General features: G+C 34.3%; 2 protein-coding genes across 7 annotated transcripts in view; one reads left to right on the forward strand and one right to left on the reverse strand.

Annotated features, from left to right (window-relative positions):
- LOC134532473 (myotubularin-related protein 2) overlaps nucleotides 1-13,306 on the reverse strand; it is a 32,159-nt gene extending 18,853 nt beyond the window's left edge. The window contains exons 1-2 of one of the 6 annotated variants that reach the window (XM_063368940.1): nucleotides 13,158-13,306; nucleotides 6,518-6,646 (exon numbers count right to left, since the gene is read on the reverse strand). In XM_063368940.1, the coding sequence (XP_063225010.1) occupies nucleotides 6,518-6,646 (129 nt within the window). In that variant the 5' untranslated portion in view covers nucleotides 13,158-13,306. Of the gene's footprint in view, nucleotides 1-6,517; nucleotides 6,647-12,732 lie in introns of all 6 variants that reach the window. The other 5 variants (XM_063368921.1, XM_063368903.1, XM_063368894.1 and 2 more) reach the window with 5 other exon arrangements.
- LOC134532500 (ATP-dependent Clp protease ATP-binding subunit clpX-like, mitochondrial) overlaps nucleotides 13,304-17,742 on the forward strand; it is a 28,912-nt gene continuing 24,473 nt past the window's right edge. The window contains exons 1-2 of the mRNA XM_063368953.1: nucleotides 13,304-13,545; nucleotides 15,759-15,880. Coding sequence (XP_063225023.1) covers nucleotides 15,808-15,880 — 73 coding nt within the window. The 5' untranslated portion in view covers nucleotides 13,304-13,545; nucleotides 15,759-15,807. The remainder of the gene's footprint in view (nucleotides 13,546-15,758; nucleotides 15,881-17,742) is intronic.

Below are 17,742 nucleotides of genomic sequence, written 5' to 3' on the forward strand. Positions count from 1 at the left end.
TGTGTAACACTAATCGAGTCACGTTGAAGTTGAAACAATTTACAAAGCACCAAAATTGATAACAGGTAGTCCACAATGCCAAACATAAAGTAAACAATTTTTTTTTTCCAAATACAGAACTATACTATCCAGAATTATGAAATTCAAAAAGCTCAAATTTTTGTGACCAGTTTAAATTGAAGTATTTGGCTTTGATACCTGGAATTTTTGTTTATGATCTATCAAAATTCAAAATAATATAATAATATACGAATTTAACCTCACGGGACTTAAGATGGGTCGAGTCCATTCTTTGATACCACCAGTTCTTAAACTATTATAATGAAAATCTAAAAGTTAAAATTTTAACAAATAATTTTGATTCTCAAATAAGTATCACATCCACTTGCACTTGGAGAGCAAGACAAGATCAAATACAAGGATGAACTCATATATGAAACAATACCTACTGAATACACGGTGACCTCAAACATCTGACATTGAATATAAGAACAAAAACCTTTAATACAAGGTGTCAGATATGATTAGTTGTCTTTTAAAATCTGCCCATCAAGTAAATATATTATCTGAGTGATACTGCAACCAACAGCCTTCCCCCACAAAATACTATACATAGAAGAGAAATATCCAAACAGTTATTTTATTTAATGTACTATGAGCGTAACATAAGATTTCCCTCCTCCCCCCGGATGGTATTCAATAGCAGTTTGTGCTGAATTAACAACTGTATAACTGTTCTTAAAAACCTTATTAAGCTACGCAACAAAATGTTACATACCATTAAAAAAATTCTATCACAGGATGAAAGAAACTATTTGTCATTAAACCCATACAAATTTCTTAACAATACGTTGAATATAACTACCTAATTAGAGGCTTTAAGGATAGTATTTTGATTACTTTTCCCAAATTCTCAAAAGAAAATCACACTTTCTACAGCTTGGTACTAAAACTCCTATAAGTGACGTCACTAGTGAATACCCATCAGTGATTTTGTTGATGAGAGCTTAGTGTTAGTTTGTCACCTGTCATCACTTGCCAAGCCGTGCGTTATGAGAGTCGAACAATTGCTTCCCATGCACTGAAACAACTCAACCACACGGCAGGGAGAAAACTGACTTCAACGCGCCAATCAACTGAAATGCTTAAAATATATAAATATTTGTAAAGCTGTTGACCTCTGGTAATTGCCATCAGCAATAATTTTGTGTAACGCTCCCAGCATGCAGTTCATGCTGTCATAATAGCACTTTACAACAAGACAATGAATATCCACACACCACTTGTTAGTAAGGTTACGTACTGTGTTGTCACTCACCATTACAGAGACATTGCAGCAACGTGTCTCATCAGCCGACTAACTGCCCGACATAAATCTATCTGACCGACTAAAAACTACACGTTTACTAGACTAACTGTCATTCCACACAATCAAATAATATACTAACTATATCTACTGAATTTGTGAAATACTTTGATGGCCTTCAAGAACTGGCATCAATGAAAACTGAAAATGTTAACTGAAAGGCAATAATCATGTAGGTATGTGCTTTGACTTTTTCCTTAAATAACATGTAGCAAAAAATTAAACATTTAATTTCTTATTTACAAAGATATTATTTATTTTATACTTATTTAGGTGAGTTATAAAAAAATTATGAGAGTGAATTTTTATAATGTGCACACACCATGCAACAAAATTTTCACAGGTGGAAAAAAGGCCACATACAAATAAAAATAATACATATGTGCTTTTAAATCTTATAATTTAGTGATTTATATTGAATACTAGTCCATATCATTAAAAATATTTATTTATTGTGAATATTAGAGATCAAAAACTGTCTTTATAACCTTTTTCAAGTGTATTTTCAAGTGCATTTATATAAGTAAGATTATGTTTACATATCTATAATTTATTTGCATTATAAATTTTATATTATTATTTAATAAATATTTGAATTAATATTTTAGTTTAAAATTTAGAATGTTTATTGATTTTTTAATTAATTTAAATTTGTTATTTTGGTTGAATTTATACTTTACCAATTTATAATAGCACTCTAGTCCTTTTATTATGTTATTTATATTAATTATTGCATGCAAAATTAAAGTAGTTTTTATTATGTGAAGTATAACTTCTAATGCGCCACGCACCAATTTTTTTTTAAATTTCATTCTACAAGAAGGAAACCATTAAGACAGCTTGTTGGCCATTAAAAATATATAAGTTAAATAATATACCACCTATAATTAACTATATCATTTCAGTACACATTTTGATTAATAAGAAGGCCCAAGAGCAATAGAGGCCTGAGAAAGAGAAGGGGCTATGCCACACAGTCTGTACAGTTCTTGTTAGTGCTGCTATCTGTAAGATATATATGTAACTATTTGGACCTGTGGCACATCCCCTTGTCTGTTAACACACAGTTGAAGATGGAGCAGTCGGAACGGCAGCTGTACTGTTTGACAGAGCAGGGGCCATGCCACTCGGCCAGTGGTGGGGGAACATCGCAGCTGCTTTGTTCTGCTTACACTCGTGCTTGTGAACAAAAATAACTTTACTAGTAGCTAACCTAAAAATGGCGAGTAATGATGGGAAAGAATATGTTGGTGTAGTTAGGCCTATAAAATACATGTACGGAACTGTGATAATCGGAAGAGAAATGTTGATAAAAAGACTGAGCAACAGAGGTGAAAGTTATGTAAGTGAAAACACTAAAAACACGTGACAGCTTAAGTACAGCTTGAAGATTGTGACTGTGTTATGAAAACTCCAAACAAAACTGGCATGAGTTTCATACATTGACAGACACAGACAAGGATAAACTTTAAATAGGATTTTATAAGTTAGGTGACTAAAACTCGCAAAATTCTTTTTTGTGGGGATTTATTAAGCACAGTGCCTGTAAATGTGCATACAAAAACCAATGCACCAATACAAATAAGACTGGGAGAACACAATCATTTAGTTATTTTCTGAAAAATGAAGAAGGGAAAGATGTTAGGGTGTGTTCAAAATCTTTTTTACACCTTTTTTATCTCTAAAACAAGAGTAGCAGTCGTAAGGGCTGGAGATCGGCATACGGAAACTGTGAGTCCTGTAGGCTCAAGTGGCTAAGAAATTGAAGATGAAAATCAGTCGCTCCATCCAAGTAAGCCAATTTTACCTCATACAGATAAACGTGGCAAACATGATATAGTAAATAAATAATTAAATTTTAATAAAAAATTGGTTGTCTGTAAAGTCGGTTTACGGACGATAGTTTAACGCGACGTCATAACAAAACATTGTTGAAATGATTGATTCAGAAGAAAATGAAATATCCAATTTGGCCTGAGACTGAGCCGTAATAGGTTTTTGCAACCAAACCATTTAGGCATTAAAAATATGTTATTCTTTGAGGAAGTATTTTTTTTTTAAATTTTTCTATCTTTTGTATGATCAAATCTACCTCTGCATACTTTTATGAATAAAATTGAATCATTTTTATTGAATTATCACTACTTTGTATGGATACAAAGAAGGAGTGAAATGAAATCTACAAAATGATAAATTTACTTTAATTTGCACTCATTAATTCAAATATGTTTATTACTTTTGTAGTGTCGCGCGCGCCGTATTTATTTTTACAAGTACAAAAATTAAGGTATAACGGCGGCGGGGCTTCGATCCGTCAATCTTTGGATTGGTAGTCAGCGATGCTAACCGCACGGCCACGAGGCCATGTTGGAAATTATTGTTTCAGATGTTGTATATATATTTATAAAAAATTTGTTTTGTGTTGTGGAAGTTTTAAAAACGTATGTAGTCCGCCATGTTTATTTCTTATAGTGGTAGGCGAGAAATTTAAAATATATTGTCGGCTGCTAGTCGGCCGCCATGTTTATACTAACTTCAAGATCGTCGATAATGTTTTACGCTTTTTCGCAATTACACATTTAACGACAAAGTTTGTTCGTCGTGAAATTAAACGTAGAATTTAATAAAAATGCCCCTGCAGTTAATAAAAAAGTATTAGTAAGATTAAGAAAGAATTTCGGCTTTAATCGCCAACCCAGGCACTCGTGGTGCGCTGGGGCCGAGATTAAAATTCGTCGAGAATATTTTACGTTTTTATGTCTTCCGGTGCTCAAAATGATATGCAATTGTGGCCCCGGGCACAAAATTTTATTTATAATTCATTAATAATAACGCCCCTTGCGATAAACAAAGGAAAATATGTATTAAAGAGTGCCTGGTTTCTGCGGAAAACAATGAGCGTAATGGGACACATCGTAGTGGGACAATGTGCGTAACGGGACACTTTTTCGTGCGTGCAGCTGGCGTTCATCGATTTATTAGACGTCACGTCAAAAAAAAAACTTACTGACTCAAACTAATTTTGTAATGAACCACATAAAAATGTTTCCTCAGTATACCGGCCATTACAGCATGAAAAAAAAATCATAACACAAGCTTCATTGTAAGTGTATTGTCAGTAATGGAATGTACAGACTTTACATGAACGAGTTTGAAAACTAATCTGGTAATGTTATAAGACCGCCTGTTAAATATGAAAAATATCTGTCTATTTTAAATCAAATATTTAACATAGGCTTCAAACTCCCCACATCAGACTCTTATTCAGTGTGCGATGAATGAAAATTTAAGGAAAATGACCTTATTCCTTGTGCTGTTCGGCTTCACCAAATCAAGGCAGAACAAGGGTATATGTTGCTTTCAGATGCTTAAAGGGACTTCAAAGTCCTACTTTAACTACTGTGTCATAACTTATGATTTACAACAAGCAATACCACTACTTAAAATTCCTACTGAAAAAGTATTTTATCTAAGGAAACTGTAGGTTTTCATGACTGTAACAATAACAAAGGTTCATGTGTATGTAGCCAGAAAACATAGCTTCTCATGGCACCTGTGAAATTGAGTCTTGTGTGTATAAATCCTATTGAAAACTCAAGTAGTGTAAAATAAAAAGAAGTTTATTTTTCACTCTCTTGCAGTGATTAAAATAAAAATATAGTAGTTTTCACTTTATATTACATTTGGTCCAAATTGGTAAATTTGATGAAATTATTCATTCGTTTCTTGTTCCTGGGCACACTTTCATGCCTAGTGACAGTGACTTTGGTGTTATTGAGAAAAAGGCCCAGAAAGTAATATACAGAATGTCTGGACCAGAATTACACCCTGGGTCCTGGAATGCGAGTTCAGTCTTACAGGGCCGTAGTCAGGATTCTGTGAAGGAGAGAGTCCAGTATAACTATTATACCATTTTTTAGGAGTAAGTGTTCTTTGTAATATAATTTTGGGAATTTTAAAAAAGAAAATTATTTGTCACACTAAAATCTCAGGGAATAGTACACTTTTAGTACTCCAACTTTACTTATATAATTTTTAAGTACATAATGGTTTTGCTTGAGAAAAGAAAACTGGAAAATTTATATATTTTTTATTTTAATTGTTTTAATACTTAGTTCTTAAGTAAATTGTTTGACTTTGTTAGACAAGTCTAAAATACATATATATTAATGTTAATAAATACATGAAACACCTGTCTAGTTTGTATGAAAGACATACTTACACACGTGCAAACTGGCATGAAATATAGACTGTACTTGAAAACACAATTCCAGCTGTTTCTGTGTATGAGGGCTGTAATATGGAGGAAATACACTAATGTTGCCCACTAAAGATTACAATAATATTTTACAAAATGATATCTTTGTAACCTTATGTAGCTAAACAGCCGTTATTTTCCAATTCTGTTTTCACGTGTTGTTTTTTTTTTTTATTTTCTGAAGGGAGGGGTCCGGCCCCCATGACCTGCCCCCGCTACGTCCCAGAGTCTTACCACCGCGACACCTCAATCAGCATGAGCGGCAAACTGGAACCAAGTAGTCTGGGGCTTACCGTAATCTCGGGAGGTCCTGTTGCATACCCAAGTCAAGTAAAACCTTACCTTTACCCTTTGTTCAATCATTATTTATTAAAAAATTATAATGAATAAATTAGTTATTTATTACTAAACTAAATAATTAATTAATATATACTTTCTCGTAACATAACTTTGTCAGTTTCAAAGCTACTTTTGCAATAAATAATTTTTTTTTTTTTGCCTTTGATGAGTCTAAATGACAGTGAATACACATGAGTCATGTTCTTGTCATGAGGACAGTGGGTTCAATTTTTACTCCCAGTAGCCTCACCCAAATTTATAAACACAAGTCAGTATTCCAATGGCTTGGAGCCCATTGCGAACATGGACCTTCCTCTGCCTTGAGTCTCTTCAAATAAAACTGTAAAACGTAATAACTCTACCACTATCTAACCGTGCTATCCTTTGGTAAAAACTGCACGCTATACAACTGAGACATTCTACCAAAGACTGCCTGAATTGAGGTTGCCAAAGTCAGTACATGACAAGCCTTAAAACCTGCACACAAGTGACAAATATCACACCCACAAACCTGTTTTTTTTTTTAATACAAGTAAAAGAAAACAAAATCTTACCGATTCCTGCCCCAACTTTGAATTTAACGAGCTGGACTTGGAGTCTGATGCTAGCGAATCTGAGCTGGCATGTTTTGAATTAATTATTTCGGCATTCAGAAGCTCAGCACTGCCTTTTCTGCTATCCATCTGCGGAGAGAATATAAATGATGAAAAATCAGAAAAATAGACACATGTTTGGAAAGACACTTGGCGGTTCATTGTTTATTTTGGTTCTAAGTCTCATCTACATCATCACTACAGACAAACACACAAAATAATAAATTAGTCACTGGGGACTAGTGCATTTTGGGCGGGGAACTATAAATACACTATTTCTCATGTATTGCTTTCTTTGAATATTATGTTTCATCAGTATCATAACCTACACAATAATACACCCCCCCCCCCCCCCCAGAAAGTCTATTTTGCAAATCCGAAATTTAATAATCAATGACACTATTTGAGCACATGATATAAATTACATTGGTATAGTGAATTACAACATCATGCCCTAATTATTAGAAAACTTCATGATTCTGAAAAATAAAAGTTGCGGGAGATGTGAATTATAAAGAATTAAAACTGGTATTGCAAATTACACTAGAATGGGTGGAACTGTAAACTACTTCTCGATATTTAGAAAATTTTTCATTACCAAACAATCAATGTCTGTAGATGATTTAAATTACTGTGGCATTGTGAAAAATAACGAGAAAACTTCACGATACTGAAAATTAAATGTGTGAACCGTGAATTATATAGTAGCTTGGCTTCTGGGTTGTAGCCGCGTCCTTGGCAAATCATTCACCGACATTTCGGTCGACATTGCAGTCGCCATCATCAGGGAGCAGTTACCTACAGTAGGTAACTGCTCCCCGATGATGGCGACTGCAATGCCGACCGAAACGTCGGTGAATTATTTGCCAAGGACGCTGCTACAACCCAGAAGCCAAGCTACTTTAGACAATGGCCGTGAAAGCCTGCGAACATTATTCGTGAATTATACAGGTTTTAAAACGGTATTGCAAAATACACTAGACCAGGTGGAACTGTAGTCTAATTCATACTGCAAATTTTTTCCTACAAATTCTTACTTTCAATATTTTAATTAACGGTATCGCGAAATACACTTTACCGGGAGAAGCTGTAGTCTACTTCGCGATAATGCAATTCTTTTTCCCATCAAACTCTTACTTTAAAATAATTCTTTCCCGTTTTAGTACATACAATAAACTGGGTGGGAGTACATTCTACTTTTTTAACTGGGAATTATTTTAAAATTTGTTTTCAACAATTTAATCACTAGTATCGCATAACAGACTGTACCGTGCGCAACTGTATTTAACTTCACGATAACCTTAAAACATCTTATTTATAATTAATGAAATACCGGTACCACAAATTACACTCCAGTCTACTTCATGATACCGTGAAGTTTTTTCATATAATATAATTACTTTCCCAAATTTATTTACCGGTATCACAAATTATACTACACAGGGTGAGACTACAGACTGCTTTACTATACCTATACCGCAAAAATTTTATTGGAAAATGTTTGTTTTTCACCATATTAAATACCAGTAGGGCCTATTCCTAAAGAACCTTGTTTGAAATTAAACCTACTTTATGATTACCTAAACAAATATTTCACCTAATTTAAATATTCAACTGTCGCCTAAAACATGACACGACATACACATAAAACAACTACAAATCACAAAAACTTCACATCCATTCAACCCCACTTACTTACCTTTCTTGTTTTTACTGCAGTGACTACAGATTGCGGAGTGAAATTCACTTCCCCACAACATTAAATAATATCTTTAACATACTTCATAAGTTTGTGTATCTTAGTTCTAATTTTTGTTATGTGGATCATGTATTTTCTCCTTTTGTTTTTTGCGTGTGCTTGTGTGTGTGACCTGTCCTGGAAGTCTATGCGTGGGGTGATCATGGTGAGTAGTTGGTTTCATATCGAACTTCTAGTGTCATGTCAGCAGCATTAGATTCACCCGTAACCTTGTCCGCCTGGTCTCGTACCCTTGGTCGCATAGAGCCTCTTTCCCCGGAGACGTCTACTGTCCCTTGGCCGTCCCCTGCTGTGACCCCTGTCCCTACTACCCCTCTGCAGCCCACGCTTTCTACCAGCGGTCAACTCAGGCTCCAAGCGAACCGTTTCCCGCGTGCTTTACACATTAGTCACGTTAACGCACAGTCCCTCCTTGGACACATCGACGAGTTCCGAGATATTTTCTCCTCTTTGTCATTCCACGCTATTCTAGTGTCTGAGACATGGCTAGTCCCATCCCTTGCAGATAGCCTTGTCTCTCTCCATGGATATGAGCTAATTAGAAATGACAGAACTTACAAACGTGGTGGAGGAGTGGCCATATTTGTACGTAACGACATTAAAACTAAAATTGTCTCAACCTCCCTACCCGAGAGTCTGCCTGGGCCCGAGTACCTGTTCCTGGAGGCTATTGTCAACAGCCAGAGAGTGTTGTTAGGAGTAGTTTACAAGCCCCCTAAAATTAACTATGGTGATGAACTTGAAACAGCTATTATATCAGCTGTCTCGAAGTATGAACATGTCATAATATTGGGTGATTTTAACACTAATCTTCTTAATGAAACGAGTCATACGCGCTATCTGAGAAATATGCTCGCTTCTTCTAACCTTAGCATCTGCCAACTTTTGCCTACCCATCATACTGAAACAACTACTTAGCACGTGGATTGATTTAATCATAGCATCTAACTTAGAAAGAGTTCTGAACCATAGACAACTTGCAGCCCCTGGACTCTCCCACCATGACCTCATTTTTGTAACCTATTCCTTAAAAGTCCCCAAGTTCTCCCCCAGGATCGTAACTTACAGGAGCTTAAGAAACATCAATACTGACAAAGTTATAGATGAGGCTGCAAACGCTCCGTGGCATAACATTCTGTTATGCAGTACTATTGACGGAAAAGTTAACACTTTTAATGAGATAGTTACCTATATTTTTGACCAACATGCTCCTGTCGTTCGTAAGCGTATAACGCGCCCCCCCTCTCCGTGGATGACACCTGTCATCCGTAAATTAATGGCAAAACGAGACCATGCGTTTCGAATGTTCAAAACAGAAAGAAAACACAACTCGTCTCTTAAAGGTGAAATGTTTGAAATTTACAGAAAACTCAGGAACCAGTGTACTCAAGCTGTCAGAACAGCCAAACGAAAATATTTGTACGGTCTCTACGAGTTTCGTTCTGAGCCTAAGAAATTGTGGGCTAGTCTTAGAACAGCGGGTATTAACTCATCACAGAAAGATTGTGATCTTAAGTCATAATTTAACAGCAAATCAGTTAAATTCATTTTTCGTTAGTCAGGATACAGATACGTCAATCCCGTCCACAACCAAATCGTCTGACACATTCGTACCTAACAACTCTGAGTATTCTGAAGATAAGTTTTTCTTCTCTCCTGTGTCATGTCTAGATGTCGCGAAAGCCTTGCGTCGCATCAAAAGTAATGCAATTGGTAACAACCAATATCAATTAAAATGCTGGAAATTATTTTACCTTTTGTAGTCCCTGCATTAGAACATATTTTTAACGTATCCCTTACAATAGGTAAATACCCGACAGAATGGAAGTATTCACACATAAAGCCCATACCAAAAATTAAGTCTCCTGAGACAGCTAAAGATTTTCACCCTATAAGCATCTTGCCAACTGTCTCCAAAGCCTTTGAACATCTGGTGCACAAACAAACCTATGCTTACCTTTTACAGAGAAATTTTTTAGATACCTTCCAATCAGGATTTAGACCCGGCCACAGTACCACTACTGCCCTTATTAATGTTATTGATAGCATACGCCATGCTATTGATAGGCGTGAAATAACGATCCTAACGTTGCTTGACTTTAGTAAAGCATTTGATTCAGTAGATCACAATCTTATTGTACGAAAAATGTCAATTCAATATAATTTTTCTCATAGTGTTTGTACATGGTTCAATTCCTACCTAGGTGGTCATTACCAACGTGTCGTTCTCAATACCGAAGTATCCACGTGGCTCCCAATAGTAGCAGGTGTTCCTCAGGGTTCAATTCTTGGGCCACTTTTATTTACTTTATTCATAAATGATCTACCTAAATGCTTAAAACATTGCCAATACCACATGTATGCCGATGATGTGCAAATATATATTCACGCAAAAGCAACCGATATCAATCAGTCAATTTGTTCTGTCAATGATGATCTCGATTCTGTCTCTAAGTGGGCAAAAGTTAATAAACTCAGGCTGACTGCAAATAAAACCCAAGCAATATTAATTGGTTCTCCTCATAAGCTCACTGAATTAATTCCTAACAAATGCTGTAACTTAACGCTCCAAGGAGTTGATATTCAGTTCTCTAACGTCGTAAGAAATCTGGGAGTCCTGATAAACACAACCTTAACCTGGAGGGAGCAGATAATGCTAATATGTAAGAAGGTACATTTTTCCCTTCACTGCTCACAACGGTTAAAAAATTTGCTTCCACTTAGTATTAAAACCATGCTTGTTCAAACATTAATTATGCCCCACTTTGATTACTGCGATGTCCTCTTTCCTGATCTAACTGATAAACTAGCTAAGCGACTACAGAAGCTCCAAAACTGCTGCGTAAGATACATTTTTAACCTTAAATTACGTGATCATCTAACCCAATACTACCAGCAGTTAAAATGGCTCACTCTCGCACAAAGACGCAAAATGCACATACTTATCCTTGCTTATAAGGTGCTGCAGCAGGTATCACCTCATTATATGTCCGCCAGTATTAATTACCTACATAGTTACCATAGCCATGACACGCGATCCACACGCAACCCAATGCTATCTATCCCAGTGCACTCATCCAAATGTCTGTCGGGATCTTTTGCAACCGTGAGTAGCAGGCTCTGGAATAAATTAGACCAAGCGACAAGGCAAACAAAAAATCTAGCATCCTTTAAGTACAGGCTGAAAAAACATATTTGTAACAACTGCTTACCATTACCACTTCGCTGCTACCCTACTGCTTGATTCTGTGTGTGAATGTGCGAGTGACTGGTTTTAATGTAGTAGCACCTAATTTTTTTTTTTTTTTTTTTCGGTTTTGATACTATTTGCTGTATGTTTAATTACTTTCCTTTTTATGTATGTCTATGCTTAGTTTTTAATTACTTTATAATTAGTTATGGTTGAATCTTTTGTAATAGTTAATATTTGAACATTAAGTTGAAATTTTAATTTGTTCTCTTAATATTTAGTCTATATCATGCTTAGTTTTTAATATTCAAATCTTTGATGTAATTGCAGAAAAGTGGTTTACCGCCTTAACTTCGCCACCAATAAAGACGATAAATAAATAAATAAATAAATAAATATACTACCAGTTTTTCTCTTACAGTTCCTTCATTCACTCCAAATCCAAATGCTGTAACTCCATTTCATTTTTCTATCTCGCAAAACGGTAACTGTCGCTTCGTCCTATTACTAATACAATCTCAATCCACACATTCTTTCTCTCCACTGCAACTTTTAAAATATCTGTTACAAATAAACACCACCTTGCTCTTCACTACGTACAAGTACACTTATTTGCACACGTATTCACAATTATTATTATTCAAAATACTTATTACGTAGAACTACTTATTTATTTACTCAATATAAATGTTATTTCCTTATTTTGTCACTCCTTGTACCTCATCCATGCCATAACTATTACTATCACACGACTCTTTTGCTTTTCGATGTTGCCAATAGGTATTTTGTTTTGTATTTTTATCCTGCAATAATAACTTTAAACTACCTTTCATTTTCAATTAAAATGACATCGTTGTCCTTTTCATTTCTTTCAACCATTTGGAATCTGGTATCGTTAAATGCACTTGAACCAAAAAAAATGCTAATGTCTACATGAACAATGTTAAGCGTTGATAGTGTGATTCCAAAAAAAAAGTGTGTTTTTTTTTAATTTCATGCATTGTGTATTTTTATAGTACTTCACATTGCAATTGGTTGTTATTTTTCTGTGAAGGGTATGTTTTTGTACTGATGTTTTATTGAGGCTAGGTGGACTTCTATGTGATCATAATAAAATATTTGGTATGTCTGTAAAATGAAAAATAAAAGTTAAAACTAGCAGCTTCTGGAAAATAAGGATAAAACTAGATCTAACATGTGCAACAGAAATAACTTAAGTCAACTTACCCCTGCTTCTACCAAACTAAACAAAGTATGAAACCTTTCCTTAAAATTATTTGTTATTAACTATAGGTCGTTTGAAGTTCACTCACACCGGCCAAAACATTTCTTACTCAAAACTTAACACATATGAGTTCCCTGACATCGATGATCATCAAGTGTTTATGCAGAATCAGAAAAATAACAAAATACCTTACAATCAAAATGCAAATATTATGCTCCAATTAGATGACATGTAACATATGACATCTTCAGGAAAAAAATACGATTGTTAGTTTCTTACACCACCGCTTAGCAGGGTAGGATTTAAGGATGAACGTCTATTAATGAAATATATATTCGAAATGTAAAGGTGCGTCAATCAAAACTATCAGTATAACATTTATTCAAGAGGGAAGACAATGTTCAATCCTTTTTACACTACAACTTACACTTTTTGAGTAGTTTTAGTTTTGAAATCGACTAATTTTCACGTTTTCATGCAAAGTTATTTCTGTAAACTAGAACGTAAAATCTCAATGTGTGTGTTTACTGAGTGTAAATATATTCCTAACGCGAACACCAGCAACACTAAATTTGTCTGTTTTGGTTGTATCTATGGTTATGAGTAGTCTGCTGTGTTTAGTATTTACATCTCTAATAATAAGTTTGGTAAACAGTGGAGTAGCTTAGAAGCTTAGACATTGATCAGATTAGTAATTTTGTGAATTAAAATTGTTATATAGTATTTTTCAGATATCTTAATAGAGATTATTATTTTATAAGAACCTGGTGATTGTAGACGTCACTTTTTGTCTATGTATGACCTTCCTCTCAAAGGTTTGTGTTAAGGCCATTTTCATTGTATGTTTTTGCATTTAACAATATACGCAATACTTTATTTCACATTTTAGTCGAGTGATGTGAAGTTTTGCATATTTGCGATGGGTCATTATGATAACATAAAATGTAAACTAAACCTCTTAATTGTGGTATAATGCAAAGCTCTTGTGGCTTGAATTGCAGTGTTGCTAAGTCCATTATTGAAATTTGGAACATTTAATTGTAAATATTATTACAATTCTGTCAAAAAATATAATGAACAAAATTGTTTGTACTTAAGCTACTAATGTATAAAAGTGAAGAAAACTCATTAATGTACTGAGGTGACATTTAAAAGAATATTAAAAAGTGTTATTTTAAATTATTTTACATGGTTTCAACCTTCTGTTTTTATTATGGTTTCTTATTTATTGGTTCAAATAATTTTTTTACAACTTAAAATACTTGACGTAGGTATATAATTTTTTATTGTGACTTTTATATGTTATCATGGCAGTTGATACATTATTTACCCAGAAGTACTAACAATTTTTTTTTATACAATAACTATTGTTTGGTAATACCAAAAAAATGCTTGGAAATTATTGACTTGGCAAGTTGCTGTGAAGAAGTGGCAAATTTCATTGTAATTTTAGGTTAAATTATTGGCAGTCAGAAGAATGACATTCTTCTGTATTATTATATTAGTAGTATTATATGTTTTTTTTTATTATACAATTATGGGCAACAGTCTTGTTTACGATTGTATAAAAATACTGACGAGGTCTCCAATATGGCGTTGCTTACGTCATTATCACACCTACATTCTTATGGGAGAAACACATGAATATGGGGGTTTTGGGCGGGGAAAAAATAAACACACTATTTTTCATGTATTTAATTGTTTGAATACTATACTTTTCCAGTATCATAAACTAATAATCCCCCACCAGCTGTAATCTATTTTGCGATACCAATATTTGTTTATCAACAAAATTATGTGTGTAGATGTTACAACTTAAGGCGATATCGAAATTATAACACTAGCTCACAACACCGATAAATTATCATCTGGAAATGTCTGACTTTCTCAAAATAATTTTATTTACCGGTATACATAATTCACTACACTGAGTGTCACTGTATTCTACTTCATTATACCAAGATAATATTATGTCAAAACATCTCACAACATGTCACAAAATAAATTCCGGTATCACATGATTGACTAGCCGGTTGGGACTACTTCTTCATACAGAGAAATATTTATCTCAAAATTTTTCTATTTCACATAATGAAATGCCGGAATCTAAAACCAAACTACACCGGGTAGATTTTCATTCTTCATTATGACACCCTAAACTCATAATATACTACAATTAAAATGCGAAAAATACTGCACCAATAATTCTCTCGCAGTGACCCACATTTCCCTCCGCTTATGTCGTTAGAACGTAACATACCAATAGTGTAACCGACTTCTATCACATGTTACACTTTTCAATCCAGTCCATATATTTAAGTATTTATAATGTAGCTTACCATACCGAACCAAACTATTTTGTTTTCATTACCTGAACAGCCCAACATACTAACTTTCATATAGCACATATTCCTTAGATCAACACCTTCTTCTTCAAACATACACACAATTGTACATATCAGACTTACCTCTTTTTGGACATATTTTAGTCTCTAGTTTTTTCTCTTCAAACCAATTCCTACGTTTTTTTATTAATAATTTACTCACACTTGTTTTCAGTTTTTTTCCTAGACATTTCAAAATCTTCCATTAATCAAACAACAAATTTTACACACCTCATGATCACACATATTTAAACCACCCCTAACATCACAAACAAACAATCCTGCTAACAACAAAACTATAAACTCCAGTTCTACCAACTCAATAAGTTCCATGACCTACATGCTACAATCAAAACATTACACTCCTCTAACAATTTTTTATTTCTTCCAATTTTTTTTTTCCTACCTTTATGCCCTATTAATATGACATCATTGATTTCCTCTCTGTTTTTCTCAAACAGTCAGAAATCCGGAATCGTAAACAAGACTTGACTCCAATTTAGTTATATGTCCTACGAGTCAACAACAACAAAATGCATTGATTTATAACACAGGACTATAAGGTTTGCTGAACTTTACAGTTATTCAAATAATACAATGAAAATTAAAATTAATCCTATTTCATTATTGTGTTCTTGTTCTAGCTTCCTGGAGTCTGTATTTTCCATTAGCGAAGTGTAAGCTCAGGTGAGGATGGGTAGCGTGAGAGCGGGACTGGTTTCTGCCGGGAAGTTGATAGCAAACAGAAGCTGCAGACATCACCATGGTGAGCAAGCCTTCAGATAAGCACATTTTGTTCAGCTGTTCCAGAGACAGTGATATGCATTTTTATGTAGCTTACAATCAGTAGGGGGCTGGAAAAATAAACAGTATCAATTTTTCTAAAATTAGCATCTATGATTTTATAAATTAGCATCTATTATTGTGAAATTTTTTTTTTGTGCAATGTGTTTAAAAATTAATATGTATGTTCGAAATCTTTGAAAACTAAAAAATTAATGTTTACAAATACAAACAAAAAACATTTTATTTCCATTGTTAACGATAAAACACTGCCTTTCTAGATTAAAACCTCAAAAAAATTAAATACTAATTTTACTTAAGAAATCAGTAGGTAGTGGGATATGCTAGTAAATATTAAGTTGTGGATTAATAGTTATAGCCTATATGGTATTTCACAAATCAACTGGATTTATTGTGTTGGGCCTATATTTTTGAGTTATCTTGGATGTGTGTAACTGGGCTGCATCACAGACATCGTAATTGCAGAGAATGGTAACCAGAAAACCACCACATGGTCAACTTTAATATTTGGCGGAAAGCCTGTGGTGACTGCTGTGGTTAACTTTACACCCTCGTTAAAGCAAAATGCAAAAGACATAAAGAAAATTCTGCCAAAGATGGTGGATGTGTTGTGTTCATGTATTAACTCAAGTGCTGATACGTATTAAGTGACAAATATTTGTGAAATAAATTGAATTATACCACCACATGTGTCCCAGACAAACTGCAAAGTACGAAAATAGGATGAGTTGGGTCACTGAAAGTCTACAAGACAGGTTTTTTTTTTTTTTTTTAAGTGTTTAACAATATAATTTTAAGACAATTTTTAAAACTTTCAATAACATTGTAGCAGTTATGTGGCATTTTATAAAAGGTATTCTTTAAATGACTGGCATTTTGAAATAATGTGGCTAAAAGAAAGCATTTATTTATAAAATGAGCTAAAATAGTATCTATAGCAAGATGCCAATTTTTCCGGCCCCTGCAAATCTGTTCTGGATGACTTGTCAGTGTGTGGTAATGTTGATTGTGATAGCAGTTGGTGATAATTGAGTTGTCTGAAGATATTTGTGAATGCACATACTTTAATTACTGATTTGAAGCTGGGCTGAACTTTCGAGTTTGTATTTCGTTATTGATTCTACTGTATTCAAGGGGACACCAGGCCTAAAAAAGGTCACTAACCTTGATCCTTTTTTTGTTGAAGTCATTTGAATGTGTTCTGTATAATTGGAAATTTTCTATCACTTTGTGATTTTTTTTAATGTTAGTGCTTGTTGTTGGTAGCATTGCTTTAAAAAAGATTGAGGAAAATAATTTTTTAGATAAAAAATTTATAAAAAAGGCAGACTATTGCTACGTTTCATTAAGAGAAATTAAAAGGATCAGGGAAGGTTACCAGTTATTATTTCTGTATTATTAATACTTATTGGCACAGTCATTCACTTAAGCAGTTCGGAGCCCATATAATGCGTAACCATGCAACATAAGACTGTAGCTTTGCCAGCCCCACAGTGTTCAAGGGGTTGAGGTGGTCAGACCAATCGCCTAACACCAAGGCGATCAATCAGGGTTCGATTCCAGACGTGGTCAAACCCAGATTTTTCACAAACACGAAACACAACAGATGTTGCAGTGGGCCGGTGGGTTTTTCTCAAGGTGCTCCGGTTGCTGGTTTAATGCTTAGGGCTTGCATTTTTCGCGATAAGATTCCGAGACTAGCCATTGTTGCATCATGTGTTTTTTTTCTCTCATATCATGTCCACAGCAAGTGCACCAATCACAACAACCCGGTGCTAAAGCGAATGCACCGTGAATGACGTGGCCAAGCAAGGCAATGGCTTG

The sequence above is a fragment of the Bacillus rossius genome, chromosome 1 (assembly GCF_032445375.1).
Source record: "Bacillus rossius redtenbacheri isolate Brsri chromosome 1, Brsri_v3, whole genome shotgun sequence".
Lineage (NCBI taxonomy): Eukaryota > Metazoa > Arthropoda > Insecta > Phasmatodea > Bacillidae > Bacillus > Bacillus rossius.